Genomic DNA, 24,393 nt, shown 5'->3' with positions numbered 1-24,393 from the left:
ATGAATGTTGTCCAGGGGACTCCCCTTAGAGTGGCCCAAGGTATGGTCACCGCTCTGGTTGAGTGGCAGCACACCTGATGGTAGAGGGTGGTTCTTCTGCCGTCACCACAGTGCTACCCGTCAGTCATGGCTTCATAGTATGCAGCCAATCAGAAAAAACAGTGATGCACACATCATCTGCACAGCAAACACAGACGCTAGAAGCTCAGCTAAGGACACGCCCATGACAGGGAAAAGGCTGCTCAACAGCACCGGGAGTGGAGGTGCATGAAACAGATCAGATAAAACAAATGCAGAGGCTGATTTTAAAGAGGTTACACCGGGAGTGGAGGTGCACAAAACAGATCAGATAAAACAAATGTAGAGGCTGATTTTGAAGAGGTTACGCCTCCTGCACCGCAAAGACACTGGCGAGCAGCTCAGCTACAAACAGAAGGAAGAGCACGGTGGCGTCCTTCTGCCTTAGTGGTGGCAAAACCCACCGAAGGTGGAAGCTGTACCACAGAGCCGTAAACCCCTGCCAGAGCCATGCTCGGGAGAGGGGGCGGCCAACGGTTGTGATTTCCTTTCCCCAAAGGAGGCAGCGGTGAGGAGGTGTAAGCGTCCTTCATGTTTGCATACGAGGGGGTACCCAAAAGAAACCGGAATTTGGTCAGAAAACAATAATAATAATGAGTTCCGACTTCTGGCCGTCAGATGTGCTACAGGTAAGCCTCATGCACATCTGTGAGAAATCTGAGCTCCGAGAGTTACACTGACGCCTGTCAGGCGCTATTTATAGCAACAGAGTGCAGCAGCGGTCTACGATTTTTTACAAAATGGTGACATTGACTGGGAAGCCAGAGCAGCGTGCAAACATTAAATTCTGCTTTTTGCTGGGAAAAAACAGCAGCAGAAACACTCAGCTTGTTGCAGCAAGTCTACAAGGATGATGCTCTGGGGAAGAATCAGGTCCATATTGCATTTATTATACTATAATATTAATATAATTATTATAATATAATATTAATTATATTTATTTATTGTTATTGTACATTTTATTCTTCCATTTGATCACTAAAACTATGTGTCATTCTTAATTTCAGATCAAAATCCATCATGTCATGCAGATACAAAAGGAAGACAGACAGGGCTCCAACTTTTCAAAGTTTCTGAAGCAAAGTTATGAGGCCTGTTGATGGAAAGTCCATCTTCACATTTAGAGAGAATGATGAAGGAGTCATCCCTCGAGGTGATGTGCTTAAAAAATTTCCCACACCATAAAAGCGTGGTGATAGAGCCAGAAGGGAGCGCAAGTTCATATTCCACTGCAGCATTGACAAGTGGAACGTCCAGTAGGTCGAATCTGTGAAGATATTCAAATGCAGATGCAGTTAGGTGCTCATTTTTTGATTTTTGATTTTGTTCTTGGCATGTGTTCATGTGGCACTGGGCCTTGTTGAAGCAAATTGGCCTTTGATTATGTTAAAACTTTAAATAATAATTAAACAAGTACTTTTGTATTTAATTTGTCTTGTTTTTATCTAGCATTATCATTTTTATATAAACTTTATTTCAGACACAGTTGGTCCATATGAAAAATACCAAAAACATTACAAAACACTAAATTTTTTATATTAAAATTATCTTTTTTACTTCAGTTGTCAGTGGCACAATTTACCCCAGTGTATTCTGACTAATGGCACAATTTACCCCGCACTTGGGGTAAGTTGTGCCACAAAACCACTTTTTTTTCCAGAGCTATATTTCTCACACAGTTTATTTAAGATCCAAAGTGACTGCTCCCAGGGATGCACAACATCCTAAACTGTATGAACATATTTTAGTTGCAGGCATTCCTGTTATCCCCTTGTGTAAAAGGCACTTTAAGTAAATTTGGCACTACTTACCCCACTCTCCTCTATATATGTATATATTAACTGATATGGTCTTGTCTTGAGAAACCGGATATGAGAACATTGTTATGAATGTCACGTTATATGGGGGTGGGCGCAACAAGCATTTTGCTTCAGCCTACTCCTTTTGAGCACATTCTCTTGTTGTGATTACAATGTATACTGTTTGTACATAAGAAACTGCGCAAATGAAACTACCTTTTGGTTAGCTGGGTACAGCTAACCAAAAAGTTAGCTTCGATAACTGTTCTTCCGCTAACTGAAAAGTTAGCTTCGATAACGCCGAACCGATAAACTGCTAAAAGATTTAGCTGAAAGCTAACAATAACCGCGAACCGCTAACTTTTATTATATGAGTGACTTGTAGACTCTGTCTATAGTAAACTGACAAGTTAGCACTCAGGACTCCATTTACGAGCCGGCGCGTCAAATGCGCATGTGCGACATTTGTTGATGTCGCGCCATGACATAAACACGTACGCGAGTTGTTCGAAAAACCCTGGAATTTTGAGTTCAGGGGCTTTCTAACAGTTTTTGAATCGTTTCAATCAGACAAACGGATCGGGAGTTATATGCATTACAAAATCCATGTTTTTTCGAAACAATTTTCGGCGTTTTTTAACCGCAGAGAAGAGACTTTTCATTACTTTGCACAGTAACGGAAGCACGTACGAGAGACGTTCAAGTACCCTCGGAAACTAGAGTTTCAGTTTCATGTTGAAGTAGTCAGCCTACATTGGTTCCCAGAGCTACCGCTAATATGTAAATTCAGTGGAAGCTAATTATTCCGCTAATGTTTTTCAAAGTTAGCTGAACAGATAATCCACTAATGAAAATGTTAGCTTCTCTAATTAGCGGTTAGCTGATTAGCGTACTGCGCCCACCACTGAAAACTGCTACTACTACTACTACTACTACTACTACTACTACTAATACTCCTGATTAAGAGGATGCATTACATCCAGAACAAAGGCCTGAACTTTCCTTTTAACTTTTAACTAGTATAAACGTTTAGTTAATAGAAAAAGACTGTATGAACAAACTCCCCACTCACTCCCAATTGTTCACTGTTTTGCAGACTCTACCAGGGAGGCCTTGGTGGGGATAGACTTCACTGAAGTTCTGACCATTCAACTGAAACGTGCTCCGAATGCTGAGCGCAGACACATCATCCTGGAAATACTGGGCTCAGTAGGTGAGAACGGTAAGACCACCACTTCTCAACACTTGTGAACAGTTGAAAGTGTTTATTCAAGTGCAACTACTATTGTTCAAATTTTACATCATAGAGCTCTGGGTGAGCAGTCACTTCAACAATCAGCCTCTCCTCCATCTTCGGGCTCTCTCAAAAAGTGCTCTGCGTGCCCTACGTCAGCACGTCTGTGGGGACCTCCACGCTGATAGGCTGTCCTGGCGCGTCAACAAGCAAATTTGCTTGAAGAGTTCAATTATTTCAGCTCGAGCGGCAAGTGGCAAGCGGCCAGCGGCCAGTGAATTTTTGCTGGAAATGCTCGCCGGTCTAGATTGAGCAACAATCACGTAATTACATTTACTTTGTACGTAATCTCATCGCACGAAAAATTTGCATCGGGTCCGGTGGAAACAAACCGTAATGCACAGTGGCTGGCAGACCTGCAAGCAGAACACTGCAATCTCCAAGAACAAGAACCAGTAGTCATCACAACAGCAGACATCCAGAAAAGAGTGGCAATAATGAAGAACTGGACAGTTCCAGGCCCTGACAGGATTCACACGTACTAGCTGAAAAAGCTAACTGCCCTCCATGAACGCCTGGCAGTCCAAATGGCCCAGCCGCTGAGAGAAGGGAACAACCTACAGTGACCGACCCAGCTCACGTTCTCTATTATTGGGTGAACTATCCAATGCTTGGTGAATTCTGCTTCACAATGATAGGAAGAGCTGACATTGAAGGATCAAAAAGTGACGTAGCTATGAACGCTTGGCCGCCACAAGCCAGTTCTCCCTGTGGCAACTTTTCTGACACCTCCTGCTGAAAACCCAAAAAGTCAGAAGGATAGTTAGGCCCCACTTTCACGGTCTGTACTCGTAGTGAAAATCAAGATCAAGCGACCTTTTGACCTTCTGCTCTATGGGAGGTTTCTGTCCTCCCTGAGCTCGCCTTTGCACATCTGCGTAAACATTTGAGGAGAATTGACCAATTCTCAGATGAAATCCACATTATGGTTCAGTTCAACAGTAATTCAAAAAAGTCAAACAAACTTTTCCATCTTGCGACTGACTTGGGTCTTGTGGTTATTCACTCCTTTGAGCCACTTGTTGATCAAGGCCACCAGCTGAAGGGCGACATTATTGGTTGTGGTCTTCAGTTTTTAGAAGCATGGAAATAATAATCAATCCAATCAGCATCAGACCCATCATCATAAATCCCAATATGTCGAGGTTCACTCCCATTGTTGCTCCTTGTTGAGTTTGTCTTGTCAATAGCATTCACTACGTTTACATGCAGCTAATATTCGGGTTCAGGTCAATATCTGGGTTTCTGAAACATTAGGAACACCCCGTTTACATGCTTTAACAGACAGAGAGTTACCCCATTTACAAGTCAGCGCATTCAATCAGGATATCCCTTTCCAAACCACGGTGCATGTCATCGTGTTCTCAAAACAAAACAGCTCTGACCAGAATAGCTTTCATGTGTCCAGATTGGGTGGGGTTTCCGCCAAAGCAAGTTTCTTTTTTGAACACGTTGGATGGGTTGATTAAATGATTATGTGTTTATGACGTGTTTTTTGTCATACAAATACGGTTTTAACGTGCATTTTCAACCGAGATGGATGTTTGGGCTGCTTTCTACGAGTTTCAGATGTTTTTACGGGCTAGATCGACAGATCTGGCAACCTCCTCCACTGGCCTGCAGAGGCAGACAGAACGGTTGTTCTGTTGTACATGATTTTTCTGCAGGCCATACAAATCGCCAACTTTCAGAGGTAAGCATGTGCTGTGTGCGCGCTCAGAGTAACAGTTCGTATGGGGTGTTACGGAAGCCTCACACGGACAAAAGTGTGGTTGAGCTGCATATTTCCAGTGAGTTTCGCACCTACTCGTTGCTGGACTCAAAAGACCATGATTCATTGCAGATGGAGCATGCGCAGAACCAAAAACAATGTACCGTTACTCGATATCTGTATACATGGCGGCACTTTGGAGTTTGAAAAGGAGTAACCCAGCGATCTTTTTCGGGTTTTTAAAATCTCGAATATGAGCTTTTTCGGGTTTTTGCGGGTCTTTACATGGCCACGTGCTACTGGGTTATTGCCAATATTCGAGTTTGAAAAGGGTTTGAAAAGGGTTATTGGCTGCATGTAAACTTAGTGAATGAGAGTCCAGTTGATCGTTTCCATTCTGAATTGGAGTTTTCAAAGATGAAGCAGAGCAGAGCTCTAAGAGAGACGATGAACGAGGCAGCAATCAGGTAAAACACGACGGAGGGAGAGAAAGATAGGAGAGAAGGAAAAGATGCAACTGCCTCCTTGAGGAGCGAGAGCAGAAAGAAGTGTAAACGAGAGGAGCATAGCCACCGGCATGCAACAGCAGGATTAGAATCGACCAGTCAAAACAGCAGGTACACACAGCAGGTCTGTCAGGGGTGGCAGCCGGCTTTAACAGGCATCCAGGCAGGCAGGTTCTGAGCAGGAGGTGAGATGAATGATTGATCTTGTGACAAGGATGGCTGCAGCTGCACTGACGTTGTCTCCCTGCAACAAGTGGGCCCCAGCAGTGATCAAGCAGCACCATCCACCGTCAGTCAAACATGTGACGCACCTCTTTACACAGTGCAAGAGCTCACAGTGGGTCCCAAAATGTCAAAACCACACATCACACCACACTGAACCACGCCACTGCAGCAGTATCAAAGAAGAGATCTGCAGGTATGTAAATATGTGCAGCCTTCCCCTGGTACCGCCAACCAATCAGCTGTGCAGAAGAGACAGAGCAGGAAGGAGGAAACAAAGCTTGTTCTGCTACATTTGCTAATGCCTGCAAAATCATGTAAGCAGTTATAATGAGCACCAATCTACACTTCCTGTTTAAACAGAACAGTCCACGGGAGCAGTGGGTGTCTTTAGTGGTCACGTTTGTGCACCGTCTGTTGTTAGTGTCAACACAAACTCTGGCTCTTCTGCTCTTAATGCCCATTCACACCGCCGAATGATTTCCGCGTTTTTATGTCCAAATGTAATTGAAAAACAATGGGGAACGAGTATTCACCGGTGGCGATAATCCCGGCGGCGCGTTAGATGCGTTTTTTCGGCGCATTAGTCCGTTCTGGTGTCGGTGGCGGTGACGCTAAAGTTGGGAAATCTGAACTTTTGACGCGGTGTTTTTGCAGCAAAGCAATCAGTGAGCATCTCTATGGTGGGCAGAAGGTGGGGACCGGTGAAAGCGACACTCATCCTGGTGCAGCTCCTGAAGCAAATGGTGAAACTCACCAAACTCCGACCGTCTCTGGATAACATCGTGCAGCCAGGCAAGGCGTACTGTCCACCGACGGCGCTGTTGTCTGGCTTTATTAAGCAAATAAAGCCAAGCCACTCGCTCAACAGGGTTAGGAAATAAGGAAATAATAACAAGAAATAAGGCCTGACGCCCCACTTTTCCACCACGGACGCGACGCGCTGTCCTTGGGGGCCCGGCGTTGTTCAGCATCAGACCTCAAAATTGACGAACTTCTTGCGTTTTTGCGTTTTTTGACGCAAAAATGCATTCGGTCTGAACGTGGCTTTACTGGATTCCACCTTCCTACCCGTACAAAAAACGTCATGTCCTGCTTGCTCGATGCAAGCATTTGGAGGGTTTATGTCCAACCAAGCATCTGAGATGATTGTCATGCATAATCCAGTTTATGGTGAAATAATCTGCAGTTGGAAATTGTCCGTTTAATTGTTTCTCAACCAGGAGCTGGCCACAAAGAGATCGGGGATGGCTGGTTTGAAGGGGATAGCTTTTAGCTTTGCCCCTAGTCTTGCCTTCTTACGCTGCTTCTGTTTTCTATCTCACCATTGTCTGCACTGCTTCAGATGAGAGGAATAGTTTTGGAGTTTTGGTCTCTCGGGGATTCACAGAATCTCTTGGGGTATCTCTGTGTTTATTTAATCCAAATTGGTAAATAAAGTACAACCATAATTCTATGCCCGTAGATATATATACATAACATTTACAAGAAAGTCGCATAGTGGCGCAGTGGTTAGTGCTCTTGCCTCACAGCAGGAATGTCCTGGGTTCAAGTACTGGATGTGTGGAATTTGTATGTTCTCCCCATGTGTGCGTGGGTTCACTGTGGGTACTCCGTCTTCCTCGCACGGTCCAAAAACATGCATGTCAAGTTAATTGGTAACCCTAAATTGCCCCCAGGTGTGAATATATGTATGTCTATGTGTGTTAGCCCTGCGGCAGACTGGCGACCTGCCCAGGGTCATCTTTCTAATTACTTTAACCTGTTAATGATGTCTGTGAGTGAGTTCTGTGTGATAAGTTACACTAGTTACTACATATAACTACTCACTTGTTCCAGCAACTGGAACAAGTGAGCTGACCTTTGACCTGCCTGACGAGAACATAACATTCAAATTGCAACACTGTTCATGTTCTGAAAGCTGTGAAAGCTGCAAATTTAAAATTCTGAGTGCTGTGAAGTGAAACTATAGCTTCACCTGTGCTTAAAATTATAGAAATTGTGGAGGATTATGAGGAGTCCTTGAAAAATGTTCTCCCCTGTAAGAGGACCCTTGATCCCAAAAGTTTAAAAACCCTGGTCGATAATGTTAAAGCCAGGTTTTTATTTGTCAGACAGAGAGAATTTGGTTAAGTAATAACATGGGACTTTCTGCTGTTAGCTGGAGCTAACTAGCTGTAACTACCAGCAGTGATCAATATTCACTTTCATGAAAAACTATCTTATATCCATCTTTCATCTATCCATCCACGTTCTCCCCCTGATCCAGTTTTATTCAGCTCTGTGAGTTTCTAAGGCTGAATCCCATTCACCTCTTAGCCCTCCCGCTTGGCCCCACCCCTCCGTCTTGCGCGTTCACGTGGAGGGTAGGGTGTCCCGATTGTCATTATGATGGAGGGGTAGGGCCAAGGGGGAGGGCCAATCACCCCTCCAAACGGAGATTCTCCCGAGGCACACTCCAAACGGAGGGGTATGATCCAGAGGCGGCCGGTGGCGAGGGGCGCTTGTTTCGTCAGCCTACACCGTCAGTGGCGGGCTAGGTTAGTTCACTTCCACATTGGCGGGAGCGCTCGTTTCCACACCCGCGCATTCCAGGTGCATTCCAAACACGACAGATAGACGATTATTTTCAATAAACTGGTTTCTTCAACACCGCCCGCCTTAAACAGTTTTGCAATGTTGTTGCGTTTCAGTAACAAAGTGCAGATAAACACTGTGAACACGCATTAAAGCATAAGTGCTAAACAGACATATTCAATAATGGCAGAATGATTATACCCCTACTGCAGTGTTGTTGCATTTAGTATAGATAAGCACTGTAAACATGTTGACTGAGTGCAAACATTGTAATTATGTACTTTTAAGCCAACAGAACAAACACTTAGAATGTGCCATAACACATTTAAGTTACTCTTCCTTCAACCAGTTGCTTAAGCAAACAAGCTTATTGACATTGTCTGATGACAGAGCGGATCTTTTTTTTTTCTTTTGCACAATGTGAGCTGCCAGAGAAAAAAAGCCTTTCACATGGCACTGTGGAAGCAGGTGCACCCAGGTACTTTTTTGCAAAATGGGCAAGCTTACTGTAGGCACCACAGTAAGTTGACCACCACTCTAATGGACACGCTCACATTGGGCTCTGTCTTGTACCTCTCTAGTGTATTGTCTGTGCCTGATCCCTCATCCTCTGAGTCTGACTCTGACTCAATGAGTAGAAGAGAGATCTTCTTCTGTGGTGGTTCATCTTCTTCATTCATGGACCTCTGTGGTTCAGGTGCTGCTTCTTTTAGCATTTCACTGAGCCTTTCCCATACCTCTGCCCTGTCTGCTGATGGCAGGCACTTGAGGTCCTTAAACCGTGGATCGAGAGCTGATGCCATCTTTAACCAGTCCACATTCAAGTTCTCTTTTCTTTTGTTGATGTCTTTGGTAAATGCGTTCTTGAAGCAGACTATGTACGCTGGATCCACATCTGAGACATCCATGGTACGGAGGAGATGACAGAGTGCAGGAAGTACAACCGAGCAGGACACATATTTTTCCCCTCCTAGGAGCTCTGTGATGTACCTTTGGAACATACACACAAAAACATACAATAATTAGATTAATGAATATCAAAACTAGAGAGGGAAAACGCTTCGTGGCAGTATGTGCACTGTACCTTGTCTTTAATGAGAGTCCCATCCGGATGTTTTTTGAAGAGAAATTTACCACCGAGCACACCATTAGCTGCTTCCCTGCTCATGCTCGCATCCCGGCTATGTGTGTATGAATTCTTCTTCTTTAGTCTAATGGCGGACGGCAACCAACAACTTAGTTGCATACCGCCACCTACTGTATCTCTTGGTGAATGCATTTCAGGAGCGTGATAGAACCATGGCTGTGTCACAGACTTCTTGCGTTAAAATGTTTAACGCAGTAAATCCACATGATTATAACACGACCTCTATTTTTCAAATATTTTGTGAAAATAAAAATATGTTGAAGACAATAAGGTTACTCATAAGCAGTGTTGGGCAAGTTACTTTAAAAAAGTAATTAGTTAGAATTACAAATTACTTCTCCCAAAAAGTAATTGAGTTAGTAACTCAGTTACCTCATTGAAAAAGTAATTAGTTACTCAGCAATGTAACTGACGTTATTTTTCATGTTCTACACATCACCACATTCTATAACATCTATAACATCACAGATGTTTATATCAACTGATTGAAGAATAAAAACACTTCACACAGTATTTTAGAACATTTAGTATTTATTTGAACTAAACTGCAGCCTGTTAAGAAAACACAAATGTAAACTTCAGGCCATTAAGTAGTGAAATCTCTGTAACTGTACATTCAGCCTGCTGTGTGCCAGAGGACCTGCAGTCAGTGTTCAGCTCGGCTCTGGTCGCCTGCTGGCTGCTTGTTTTAACTGAGCGGCTCGTCTCCCTCCTGCTGCGTTTGGGCTCGGGGTCGGGTTAGCATGGGGTTAGCAGCAGCAGCAGCAGCAGCAGCAGCAGCAGCAGCAGGTGTCATGCTAGCATGTGGCAGACGTGGATAAAGTCTCCAGTGAGACTTCCAGTTTCAGAACGCTACCTTTCTATGTCCTGGGCTCGAGCTTCACGCCATTGTCTCCGTCTTGTTGTGTTTACTGGTCAGAGCGTGCAGCGAGTGAGACACGTGAGCAGGGCATGCCCGCCCACCAGCCAATCATCATCGCGTCTTCATCACCCCCCCATTCCCCCCTCCCCCCTCCCCCCTCCCCCCTCCTCCCTGCTCTCTCCTGCAGCTGATGTGCGGCAGAAGGGACACTCGCGCTTCATTCAATCTAATTGTAGTAACGCGCCACTTCATATTCTTAGCAACGGTAACGGTGTTGCAACGATGGGAAAAGTAACTAATTAGATTATTCGTTACTGAAAAAATAACGCCTTTACTAACGCCGTTTATTCTAACGCTGTTATTCCCAACACTGCTCATAAGAGAACTTTTTATTGTATAATTATTTAAATTCAAAAACTCACAACAGAGATACATTTTACCTGATTTAAGATGAAAAAAAAAATATTAGGTAACACTTTACTTGGAGCCCCCCTGTATAACACATTATAAGTAGTTATAAACACTCATACATGATCACAATGCTTTATAACTCACTATACAGCACTATACAGCATAGGGTTAGGGTTAGGGTTAGGGTTAGGTCCTGGCATTGTGATCATCTATGAATGTTTATAACTATAGCTACACGTGTTATAATGGCATTATAATACTTTATGAATGTACTTATAATGTGTTATACAGGGGGGCTTCAAGTAAAGTGTTACCAAATATTACTGCAGTATTAAATAAAAAATATATTCTCTTTCTCAAAATATGCAACCATAGGCAACAATTAAGAGCCTCAAAGGTTCAATAACTGCATTAATGATGTAAATAACTTTATAAACATCAAATTCAAGTTCTATTCAGCTTCATGAACATTAATAATTCAGCCCTCCTGAATGTTGGGTTCAGTTTGGCCTGTAGAGAACAGTTCTTCAGAAAGAAAGCAGCAGGTTTCAGCTGGTCTGAGCTTTTATTACTTTCTCCTGAAGGCTGTAAAACTGAAACAAACCAGATAAACATAGAAGTGAACAAATGCACAAGATGTATCACAACATACATCACTGTCTGAAAACAACCCAAGTCAGTGTTTAAAATCAAATCCGCTAGCTGCACAGGATCTTAGCTGGTCCTAGGACTGCGCTCTTCTGAACAGAGCTCTCAGATGTTGTTCCTGGTCTCTGCTGGAGCCATCCTCCCAGCTTGGGGGTTCCTGCTCCCAGTGTCCCGATCACTACTGGTATCACTGTTGCCTTCACGCCCCACACTCTCTCTGTCTCTTCCCTCAGCCCTTGGTACTTCTCCAGCTTCTCTGCTCCTTTTTCCTGATGTTCCATCACTTGGGATTGCTACATCTATCACCACAGCTGTCTTCTGCTGTTCATCCACCACCACTATGTCAGGTTGATTGGCCATCACCTGCTGGTCAGTCTGGATCTGGAAGTCCCACAGGATCTTGGCTCGATTGTTCTGGACCACCTTTGGAGGTGTCTCCCATCTGGACCCTGGGACCTCCAGTCCATACTCGGTACATATGTTCCTGTACACGATGCCCGCTACCTGGTTGTGCAGTTCCATGTATGCCTTGCCTGCCAGCATCTGACCCCCTGCTGTGATGGTCTGTACTGTCTCTGGGGCTTCTTTGCACAGTCTGCACCTGGGGTCTTGTTTGGTGTGGTAGATCCCGGCCTCTGTTGATCTTGTGTTCAGGGCCTGTTCTTGTGCAGCCATGATTAGTTCCTCTGTGCTGTCCTTCAGTCCAGCCTTTTCCAGCCTCTGGTATGTTTTTCCACTGTCAGCCACTTCTTCAATGTGTCGGTGGTCCATGCCACGCAGGGCTTTGTCTGTCCATGATGGCTCCTCTGGCTCCTCCTTACTGGGCTTTTGATGTCTGAGGCATTCACCCAGCAGATCATCACTGGGGGCCATCTTCTTGGTATACTCATGGAGGCTCTTGGTTTCCTCCTGGATAGTGGCTCTGACACTCACTAGTCCTCGGCCTCCCTCCTTTCTCTTGGTGTACAGCCTCAGTATGCTGGACTTAGGGTGGAACCCTCCGTGCATTGTAAGGAGCTTTCTGGTCTTGATATCAGTGGCTTGCATTTCTTCCAGTGGCCAGGAAATTATGCCAGCAGGGTATCTGATTACTGGTCGGGCGGAGGTGTTTATAGCCTGGAGCTTATTTTTGCCATTCAGCTGGCTCTTCAGGACCTGTCTAACTCTCTGTAGGTATTTTGCTGTGGCTGACTTTCGAGCTGCCTCCTCATGGTTACCATTTACCTGTGGGATCCCCAGGTACGAGGGGGTACCGGAAAATTCCCGGACTTTGATTGTAACTTTTTATTTCTGACATTTCAAAATAAAACATCACCGTCACCTTCAAAATAATCTCCATCCGCATTAATGCAGCGCTCCAGCCGTGTCTCCCACTTCACCAATGCGTCGTCAGACCCGTGCGTAATTGTGCCATTTTTTTGCCGGCTGCGATTTTTCTGTCACCTCCTCCACATCTGCAAACCGCTGTCCCTTCAGCTGCTTCTTCAACTTGGGGAACAAGAAAAAGTCACTGGAGGCTTCATCTGGAGAATCAGGCGGATGGGAGAGGAGATTCATCTCATTCTTCTCCAGAAACTGCGTGAGGCGCAGCGCCGTGTCCGCTGGCGCTCTGTGGTGGTGGATCAACTTGCTCCACTCCGCCACGACGCTCTGCTTCCTCCTCACATCCTCACGGAGCGTCTGAGGACTTCCTGTAGTAGTCCTGGTTTACAGTCTGACCTGGAGGGACAGACTCGCTGTGGACGACACCCTGGACAGCCAAGAAGCAGCTCAGCATTGTTTTCACGGCTGAGCGGACCTGACGCGCCGACATCTGGCCCTTCTCAAACCCCCGGACCACTCATGGACCTGAGTCTTCCCCAGAGCAGCATCCTTGTAGGCTTGCTGCAACAAGCTGAGTGTTTCTGCTGCTGTTTTTTTTCCAGCAAAAAGCAGAATTTAATGTTTGCACGCTGCTCTGGCTTCCCAGTCAATGTCGCCATTTTGGAAAAAATCGAAGACGCAGCTGCACTCTGTTGCTATAAATAGCGCCTGACAGGCGTCAACGTAACTCTGGAGGCTCAGCTTTTCCACAGATATGCACGAGGCTTACCTACAGCACATCTGACGGCCAGAATTCGAAACTCATTATTATTATTATTTTATGACACAGTCCGGGAACTTTCCGGTACCCCCTCGTACTTGTAGCTGTTCTGCACATCTGTTGTGTTCCCTTCAGGTAATTCAACTGCTTCAGTTGTGATCACCTTCCCTCTTCTAGATACCGTTCGTCCACACTTATCCAGTCCGAACGACATCCCGATGTCATTGCTGTATATCCTGGTGAGGTGAATCAGGGAGTCGATGCCACGCTCATTCTTGGCATACAGTTTGATGTCATCCATGTAGAGGAGGTGGCTGACAGTTGTTCCGCTCTTGAACCAGTATCCAAAGCCACTCTTGGTAATGATCTGGCTGAGGGGGCTTGCTTCAGTTAGCCCACAGCCGCTGACTTCTGACCAACAGCAGCGAGTTAACGCAGCGGGGCTGCTACTGGTGCCAGGGTTGGGAAGGAGGGAGAAAAAGTTCAGCTATGGCGGCGTCAGCATGAACCAGGTGGATTATTTGCTGTGATTGATGCTCTTTCCACGCTGTCTATCGAGACGGACTTCATCCAAAAGTTACCCGACTTCAACGACATGGTGGTTAACCTGTTTGCATCCCAGAAAGGCGTCGATGTGAGCTTCTTTTCTAATAAGGTCGGCCCATGTCGACCTGTTGAAGGACTGAGGAGCCTTGTTTTAGCTGAGTAACGGCGTGTTTCACTACATGTCACCAAACAGCTGCAGCAGGCTATCTGTGGGCTGTCGTTGAAGTTGGATTAGAACACGTTTGTAGTACGTAAATGTATATGTGTGTGTGTGCGTGAGAGAGAGAGAGGGAGAGAGAGAGAGAGATCGCACTAAAAAAGTATAGTGTACCTGTAATTGATGTAACTGTGTATGGGTGATGTACCGGTGATGTTATTTTTGCAGCTCTGTTAACTATTTAATCAGTATTATGCAAGCATTTGAAGCCCACCCAACAAATTTCACCACCAGCCGCCCCTGCTGATGAGGAGTTAAGAGTCATACTCACAGACAATACAGCATGGAGTATAATCTTAGAAAATTTCTAACACAGTTTGCTTGCAGTCCTGCTATCCTATTCAGTGCAAACAAAAGAGAAGGAAAAAGATGAGTCAATCAATAACTCGTATATGAAAATAAATACTTTACAAAATAAAGGATCTGTTGTGAAAAAAAAGAAAAAGGATGACACCTGTAGTATTTCCTGGCCCTGAAGTGTCTCCAAGTGCTCCAGTCTGTTTAACTTTAGTGTCTCGTAGCGCCTCCTGAAGGTCACAGCTGGAACAGGTGATGTGCCAGCTCTTGGAACAAAGCCGTTTTTTAGTCTGTTTGTTCTCGCTTTTATGTATCTGTAACGCCACTCTGAGGACTCTCAGGTTCTCCTGAGGACTCTCATGTTCTTCCTGGGGACTCTCAGGTTCTCCTGGGGACTCTCAGGTTCTTCCTGGGGACTCTCAGGTTCTCCTGAGGACTCTCAGGTTCTTCCTGGGGACTCTCAGGTTCTTCCTGGGGACTCTCAGGTTCTCCTGAGGACCCTCATATTCTTCACGTCTTTACATCGCAGTGATATGTGTGCCGGACCAGTGGGTTGAGACCGGATCGTTCTCCGTTACCTGCTGCTGCACAGCTGAGCAGTGAGTGAAGTGACACCTGGCTCCACCCCCCCGACCCACACCACTCAGAAACTGAAAAAAAAAAAGTAAAATAAACTGTACTACTACATGACTGTAAAGTAACAATGCATGTACTTCATTTTCTGTGAATAAATAGCAATAAAAGCGCAGAAAAAACAGCATGAAGCACAGGAAAACTTGCTCCGGGAGGCGGGCTGTTGGAGCCATTCCACCAATCACAGTAGAAAACAAATGACTCACATGAAATTAAACCAACCAGCGCCGGTTAACGGCTGCTGCTCAGGGAGAAGTTTATATCGTCCAACGCTGTCTGGTTTATCAACTCACTCTAAGCTAACACGGAGAATATGAACTGAAACTCAAGAATGAGGAAGCCTAATGGCGTCAGTATGCTTCCCCGTCGCAGCGACGCCGTTCCTACGCCGGCAGCCCTACGCCGCCACTGAACATATCCTGCTTCTGCGTCAAGGGAACGCCCTCCTCTGCAATTTCACCACCAAGCTGCTAGGGGGCGTGGCAGCGTGTCTTTGTTTTGCAATCGGCAGTCACAACAACAATGCGGCAGCTCCAGCTTTACCTAGACATAGATCTATAGACATAGATATCTAGACACGCTGCACTTACCGAACATATATCTGGATATATGACATATCTGGCGACACCGGGCTGTGGTGGAGGAGAGGCTGAGCGGACCGTGATGAAATATTGGTGAAATTAATGAGTTTTTGGACGATTAAAGCCGTTTTAGGAGCGGCTATACACATAGCCCCGTCTGCTAACAGTATACGGATGTGCGCCGGTCAAGTTTGGATTTAAATTTCTCCCGAAGCACTGCTCGGATCAGAAAAGCATTTGGGGTGAGTTCTACTTCATTCTATAAACAATGCAAAAGCGGACCAATCACAGCCCTCAACGTTCACGTCACTATGCGACGCCTCGGCGCGAAGTCACGATTTTCAGGAGATGTGGTCAAGCCCTAGCGTAGCCCCGGCGTAGGGCGCGGCGTAGACCACGTAGGAATGATGTCGCAGTGACAGGGAAGCATACTGAGGCCTTAAGGAACCTAGCACCTGCTCCACCGGGGAGGACGTGTTTTCCAGCTGCGCCGCCGTCCGCCACCCATTCAACACATTCACACCTCAAAGCATTGGAGCCATTGCATTCCAGACCCCCTCCTGAAGTGGTCTGAGTACAGACGCATTAGGAGCTGGGAAGAGGCATTGGTGCTGTGATCACATTTCACCAAATACACATTCCTGTCCAGTGTGAGCAGGCCCTTTGGTGATCTCTTTTGTCTTTGAGGTTTTCATTGACAGGTTATTGCCTTCTTCACAGCAGATTGTGTTGAGTTTCTTGACCGAGGCGGTGTCCTCTTCTTTTGAGATCAGGCTGACCACTGTGTTGTCGTCGGCGCATTTGATGATGATATTACTGCTGTGGGCCGGTCTGCAGTTGTAGGTGTAGAGACGGTATAGGAGGGGGCTCAGCACACAGCCCTTTGGTGTGCCCGTGCTCAGAGTGCGAGTGGAGGAAAGGTGGGTGGGGCAAGTCTCACCGTCTGGGGTGTGTTGGTGAAGAAGTCCTTGATGCAGGCTCATGGGGGGGGCGGACGGACTTCATTATATCAGGTGTGAGGGCAACAGGGCGATGGTCAATGAGGCTGGTTGTGGGCGAGTTATGATGCAACTCATGAAATATATTGCCTCATATCACCATGTGTCACAGATTTAGGCAAAAATTGAATAAGTAGGGATACAAAAAACAAAACCCTTGGGTTGTAATGATTTTTGATGGTGTGTCTGATGCATGTCACGCCGCCGAGCAAGCACCATGGGGGTCCAGTTTGAGAACTGCTGCTATAAATACACAGTTACTGTGCAAACCTAGTTTTCTGGCTGTACTGTATGAAAAAAACAAAAAACTTGAAGTAGTAATGAATAATGTCGCAGTCAGCGTTCACTGTTTTTTAAGCTCATGCGATACGTTCTCTGCCATCCTTTGCACCTCCTGGGTTCTAAGCCCCCCGTCTGGTAAACCCAGTGACGCCCTGCCTGGCAACACTCTGCTCTCTGATCACTGAGCAGGACGGAGGTCATTGGTGAATCGGGTGATGCCGTTTGACTCTTGGCTCTCTCAGAGAGATTACACAGAGTCTAATGAGTAATATTCCTCATAACGTTCCTCCCCCTCAGAGCGCCGCGCAGGTTGCCTGTTTGGGATAGTTTACTTGATTTTGGAGTTTTGGAGTTCCGATGTGCGGCACACTGCCACGCATGGTGTACTGTAAAATGCAACCTATAGAATTTAACCAATAAATCTGAGGTAACAATTTGCATCTACTTTTTTTTTCGGGTAGATTTAATTCTATATATTGAGTAAAAAATAACTGAAATAAAAAGCTATGAAATACTTAAGTTTATTGGGTTAAAATTACCCCACATTTATGCATATTTTCAACAGCTACTTACTCAATAAAATTGGGTAAAATTATCTCTTAAATGTTAATAGGTAATACCTGATCATTTTTAATAAAAACTCATTACTATCAGTTAGCAACCATTACTTATTCAGATAAGGTAAGATTTACCCCCCAAAAAAGACATTCAGATGGTCATCGTCTCAATGTTTTTAATCCATACAATCATTAAAACCACAGAGTGAAGTGCAAAACAACAGATTCACACATTTGAAGTAATGAACATGTTTTCTAACTCACGAAACTATCGGCTTCAAAAGCTGCTTCTAGACAATAAAACATATCTCCCAGTTTTTGGACACCAAGATTGCTGGATAACAAAAAGGAATGGTTAGGACATCAGAGAGAAGAAAAGTGGGGAGAGAAGGGAAGAGCTTCCAGGAATGACCGATCACATGATTTTCTTGTATCCAAACTCTTCCGCTTTACACAACAGTGACTGATCAAATCTGCAGTCCAGCTGCTTCCATACAACAAATAATGGAACTGCTTGGTTTACATGTAGCAATGATCCACCAAATAATCCAAAAACACAGAATAAAGTGTAATGCAACATCTTCACACAACTTTTCAAGGAATGAACCCGTTTTCTAACTTATTAAGCTAACAGCTTCAACTGCTTCAATTGAATGTAGAGGGCATCTCAGATGTTGGCAACATGTTGGTGTTTTTTCCGACCAACTGATGACCAGATGATTGTAAATTGTTTCTTTATATTGTAGCCTACTCTTGAACCGGTGTATCATTTTGAGACGAGACTTTTCGTGGGCGCAATAATATATTGTCCCTCGTTGACAACGGTGCCAACAACACCGGCGTGGACTAGTTCCTAAACGAGCGGCAGACAGTCATGCATGCTGACTAATCTTGTAAAAACCACACCGTAAACACATTTCATTTCAAATACTACTTACCGGCAGATCTATGCTTTACATCGGCATCATTTATGTTATTTTTTTCTCCATGCAAGGATTTGTCTAGATCAGGGGTTTTCAAAGTGCGGAATAGTGAGCCTCCCCAAATGGAAGTCAAAAGCATGGTGGCCCCCCTTTACCCACTTACTCATATCGTCTGAGCGGGGGGGGGGGGGGGGTACGATTCCTCATCAATTCTCTTATTGATTCTCATTGATTGAGATATGAAACAATTGCATTAACTCTTTAATATCTTCATCCTGAACAGAAGAAAACATGTCCATGTCATGAAAACTATGCAAGCTGCAGTCGCCCCAGTTTCATCTTTTGGTGTGAAATCCAGCCAAACTCTGGAGCTTCTTCCTGACCCCAGGTTGGAAAGCTCAAAACAAATGACACCGGCCTCACACTGGATGCCCCTGTCTGGTCCAGCTCTGCAGCTCTGTCACTCACACAGTCTCAGTGTGTGTGCTGTCAGCTGATGGAGGTTGCCAGATCTGTCCCAAATATAATGTTAATTCCATCCAACAATAGAAAGCAGTCCAAACCTCCATCTCTGAAGAAAATGCATGTTAAAACCGTAAAAACCGGATTTGCATTTAAAAAAAACACACATCACAAACATATAGCATTCCATCAACCCACCTCGGGTTCAAGAGAAGCTTGATTGTGCAGAAACCCGTCCAATCTGGCAACACAGCCGCTCCGGTCATGGAGCTTTGATTTGTGCAATTTCTTGTCGTTTGAATTTCCTACAATGAGTAAACCTGTACCTGTATGAGTAAAACCCCTTTCACACTGGCCAAAAAACCCGTTTCAACCCGCTAATTAACCGGGTCCTCATGGCAGTGTGAAAGTGTTCACTCGGCATTAGACCCGGGTTTTTCAACCCTGCAATCGACGTGTGTTTTTAGCGGGTCGCTACTATCGGCTTTTTAGTGGGAGGGGCGAAAGGGAGTGTGAAAGGCAGACGCGAGTCGACGTGGTAACTTACGTGATGACGTCGACGCAGCGCGGCTACGTTAGCGCTAGGGATGCACATGGTTAACCGTTTAACCGTTAACCGATAACAGGAACTTTGACCGGTTAATACTATGGGTTATTTTTTTTTAAGCCCCAGCTGGAGGAGCTCTCCACAGAGCCGTGCGTCTTCATGCAGCTGGCATTATATTACAGATATCAATGACGGCGCTGCAGATGACTCCTTAATTCACTGATTAATTCCAGGTGCCTTCATGCTGTACAGTCGGGGAGGGTGTGTGTCTTTGTGCGCATTGATGCATGTGGCACAAAACCGGCGTTACATTGAATATTACTTTTTATCTCCAGACGCCGCGGGTCGTCCAGATTCACAGTGAAATGGTTCAGTATGAAGCCGCAGCATCCAGATATATATATATATATATATATATATATACATATATAGTGGAGTCAGCAACTGAAACTGGAGAAGACTCCCCCTCGAAGGGGGGGACAGCACGTGAAAAGCAATGAACGGACTAAAGGGAATAACATTCAGACATTAGAGGACAGGGCTCAGTGCACCGTACTTCCCACAGCATTGTAGCTCCTAGGGCAGCTTTGTGAATAGTTTAGTATTTAAACTAGTATTTAGTTAGTATAGTTCAGATAGTTTAGTTTAGTTTAATTTAGTTTGGTTTAGTTTGGTTTAGTTTAATTTAGTTTAGTTTGGTTTAGTTTAGTTTAGTTTAGTTTAGTTTAGTTTAGTTTAGTTTAGTTAAGTTTAGTTTAGTTTAGAATCCCTAGCTGACCTGATCATAGGCTGCATCAAAGAGAAACGTCTTGAGCCTAACCTTAAATGTGGAGACTGTGTCTGCCTCTTTGACACCACTTGGAAGCTGGTTCCATAAAAACGGTGCCTGATAGCTAAAGGCTCTTCCACCTAGTGTCCATTTAGAGACTCTAGGAGTCACCAGTAACCCTGCATTTTGAGAGCGAAGTGCTCTGATTGGTTGATAAGGCGTTAAAGCATCTTGGAGACAGGTCGGAGCCATCCCATTTAGGATTTTGTAAGTCAGGAGAAGGATTTTAAATCTAACTCTAAACTCGACAGGAAGCCAGTGAAGAGATTTTAGAACGGGAGTAATGTGTTCACGTCTTCTAGTTCCGGTTAATAATCTGGTGGCTGCATTTTGAACCAACTGAAAGTTTTTTAACGCACTTTTTGGGCAGGCTGCGAGAAGGGAGTTGCAGTAGTCCAGTCTAGTAGAAACAAATGCATGGATGAGTTTTTCTGCATCGCTTCTCGGTAGAATGTTTCTTATTGTAGCTATGTTGCGCAAGTGGAAATACTATGCTGTTTTACAAGCCAGGTTGATGTGTGCTTTAAAGGAGATATCCTGATCAAATAAGACCCCGAGGTTCCTGAAAGTAGAGGAGGAGGATACACTGGCATTATCTAAGGTGATAATCTGTTTGGATAGACACTCTCTCAGTTTATGGGGGCCTAGTATAATGACCTCTGTTTTGCCAGGATTAAGACAGAGATAGTTCGTAGTCATCCAGGATTTAATTTCTCTGATACAGTCAGAGTCTGTCTATTTGATTAGTTTGATCAGGTTTCATAGATAAATACAATTGTGTGTCATCTGCATAGCAATGAAAATTGATATCGTGACTTCTAATTATGTTCCCTAAAGGAAGCATATATAACAGAAATAAAATTGGCCCGAGCACGGACCCTTGAGGAACCCCATAACTGACCTGGGAGCACGGTGAGGACTGTTGGTTAACATGCACAAATTGGTACCTGTTAGATAAATAGGATTTGAACCAGCAGAGGGCTTTTCCTCTGATGCCGACCTCACATTCTAACCTCTGCAGGAGAATATTGTGGTCGATTGTATCAAAAGCTGCACTGAGGTCTAGGAGAACCAGGATTGAGACTAGACCTGCGTCAGCCGCCAATAGCAAGTCATTAGTGACTTTAAAGCAGAACTTTGCAACTTTTTTACCTCAATAAATGTGTTTCACGATCCCTGTGGAGGTAAACAAAGACTTGTCACGGTGATTGGCCGGTCCCTCCACTCCCCCCGGGGTCTGTGTCCTGAAAACAGCGCTTGCAATTTCAGAGGAGCGACCCGACAACATCTCGCGAGGACAAACCTGCTTTATGGCGCTCAGACGTGAGGACAAGTATAAAAGTTGTTGGAGTGCGATATCTGTCATTGTGTTGCAATAGACGATCTTTGCATGATGTGTTGATTGGTTCTAATTTCCGTTTGGTAACTGAAAAATAAAGAGGAGTGGCACGTCCTCTTGTAGAAGTGAGCGTGAGTGAGTTCGCTGCACTGAGGGAAAGCAGCATATCTCCAAGTGTGTTTGTTTTCCAATAAGTTTGAGTGTGCGAGGCAGGCATGTCTGCGACAGAGGGAGCAACCGGAGGAGGCAGCGCGAGGAACTGCTGCTGCAGAAGATTTAACAAAAGCGCGTAAAACAAACATGAAACTCTCGCTAGCGTTAGCAACGCCACCCTGAGGTGCTCACGGAGGGCAGAACCAAAAAGACAGAAAAAACTTTGTCTAAGGAGTGGGAAAAAATGAAACGGGAGTGGGACGCTCTCTGCATACGGGGGAAGGGGGGGTGGGGGGTGATGCGGAGGACGTTTACGGCGGTGAGCTTTCACAGGAGACCAGTAGGGGGAGCGCTACAGCAAATCTTGCAAAGTGCTGCTTTAAATACGATCTTAACTATAATAAATACAGCTCTAGAAATTGGCTATGTGCCACAGTCATTTAAATTTGCAGTAATCAAACCACTGCTGAAAAAAACTAATCTTGATCCTGATATTCTAGCCAACTACAGACCGATATCAAATCTGCCTTTTATATCAAAAGTCCTGGAAAAAGTCGTGGTTAAACAGCTTTGCCGCCACCTACAGGACAATAGTTTATTTGAGAAATTTTAGTCAGGATATAGAGCTTATCATAGCACTGAAACTGCATTAGTTAAAGCAGAACTTTGCAAGATTTGCTTTAGCGCTCCCCCTACGGGTCTCCTGTGAAAGCTCACTGCCGTAAACGTCCTCAGCATCCCCCCCCCCCCAGCCCCCCCCCCCCCCCCCCCCCCCCCCCCCGCCCCCCGTGCAGAGAGCGTCCCACTCCCGTGTCCTTTTTTTCCACTTGTTAGAAAAAGTTTTTTTCTGTCTTTTTGGTTCTGCTATCCGTGAGCACCTCAGGGTGGCGTTGCTAACACTAGCGAGAGTTTCATGTTTGTTTTACGCACTTTTGTTAAATCTTCTGCAGCAGCAGTTCCTCGCGCTGCCTCCTCCGGTTGCTCCCTCTGTCGCAGACATGCCTGCCTCGCACACTCAAACTTATTGGAAAACAAACACACTCGGAGATGCTTTCAGCTCAGTGTGGCGAACTCACTCGCGCGCACTTCTATGAGAGGAGATGCCACTCCTCTTTATTTTTCAGTTACCAAACGGAAATTAGAACCAATCAACACATCATGCAAAGATCGTCTATTGCAACACAATGACAGATATCGCACTCCAACAGCTTTTATACTTGTAATCCCGTATGAGCGCCGTAAAGCAGGTTTGTTCTCGCGAGATGTAGTCGGGTCGCTCCTCTGAAGTTGCAAGCGCTGTTTTCAGGACCCAGACCCCGGGGGGAGTGGAGGGACCGGCGAAACACCGTGACAAGTCTTTGTTTACCCCCACAGGGATTCTGAAACACATTTATTGAGGTAAAAAAGTTGCAAAGTTCTGCTTTAAAATAACTGGAAGAATATCTTTGAAAAGCTTAGTTGGAATTGGATCTAGGAGACAGGTCGAAGTTTTAGAAGACATTACAATCGAAGTAATCTCAGCCCCATCTACTGATGAGAAACTATCTAGTATTTCAGGTATTTCAGGTAGAGGCAGTGGCTGGATTCCCTGAGCTTGATCTGAGGAAAGCGCTTCACTGATTTTACCTTTGATGGTTATGATTTTATCATTAAAGGGGCACAGCGCAGTTTTAAATATTAAATTATCAATTATTCACACCCACACACGTTTTCACCTTTGCCTGATGGGCAGCAAGAGCTATTTTTGCAAGATCGCAGTCGCTCCTATTTTCCTGTGCAGGGCACTGAAGGCACAGCAATATGAGTGATTCGGGTACGAATCGCTCTGAGCCTGACGTAATGCGCCTCCCGCTGGCCTGGTAATCCTAAGTTTCGATTTGTCCGCCATTACTCCGCCAGACGCTTAGCAGCAACAACTGAGCAGTACTGAGGATGGAGCTTCCAGAAAGTAAGAACAGACCGGCTTCTAGCACTGCCACAACTCCACACAGACCCACCAGGCAGAAGAAACTTAGATTTTACTCGAGCGCTGCTAAAAGAGCGAGGAAGGAGTTCCCTCTTCTGTGCACGTACATGGGCACAAGCCACAGACACGAGCTTTTCACTAAGCTGCAGTTACGCCTAAGGCCTGCAGGGGTCGGTGTTTCGCATAAAACGAGCAAACTGCGCTGTGCTCCTTTAAAGAATTTAAGAAAGTCATGGCAGTTTAAAGATTCTGGGATTATTGGTTCCACTACAGTATGACTGTTTGTCAGTCTGGCTACAGTGTTGAACAGAAACCGAGGGTTATTTTTGTTTATTTCTATTAAACATGAGTAATATAATGTCTTGGCTTTAAAAAGAGTTTGTTTATAGCTTAGCAAGCTACATTTCCAAGCCTTCAGAGATTGTTCCGATTTAGATTTACGCCACAGTCTTTTTAATTGCTGAGTTTTTTGTTTGAGAACACGGGTTGCAGAATTAAACCATGGAGCAACGCGCCTGGGTCGATTGGTTTTCAGCTGCAACGGAGCCACTACGTCAAGGGCAGATTTTAGTGAGTGCATAGCACTGTCAACAAACTGATCACTATTATCACCACTGGTCAATAAGCTCATTTCTCTGAGTTCACAAGATAATGCAGCAAATGCAGGCTGGATCAATTCTTTGTACCGAGCCACAGATTTTTCAGATAATGTCCGTATCAGCTGA

At 45.0% G+C, this 24,393-nt stretch overlaps 1 protein-coding gene across 1 annotated transcript in view; it reads left to right on the top strand.

Moving 5' to 3' along the window:
* The window catches only part of LOC115399841 (rap1 GTPase-GDP dissociation stimulator 1), a 63,640-nt gene that overhangs the window by 11,421 nt on the left and 27,826 nt on the right, over nucleotides 1-24,393 (top strand). Inside the window, exon 5 of the mRNA XM_030107423.1 lies at nucleotides 2,974-3,099. Within this exon, the coding sequence (XP_029963283.1) occupies nucleotides 2,974-3,099 (126 nt within the window). The remainder of the gene's footprint in view (nucleotides 1-2,973; nucleotides 3,100-24,393) is intronic.

The sequence above is a fragment of the Salarias fasciatus genome, chromosome 13 (genome assembly GCF_902148845.1).
Source record: "Salarias fasciatus chromosome 13, fSalaFa1.1, whole genome shotgun sequence".
Classification (NCBI taxonomy): Eukaryota; Metazoa; Chordata; class Actinopteri; order Blenniiformes; family Blenniidae; genus Salarias; species Salarias fasciatus.
The sequence above is the reverse complement of the archived record's forward strand: the minus strand, read 5'-3'. Positions and strand labels throughout refer to the sequence as shown.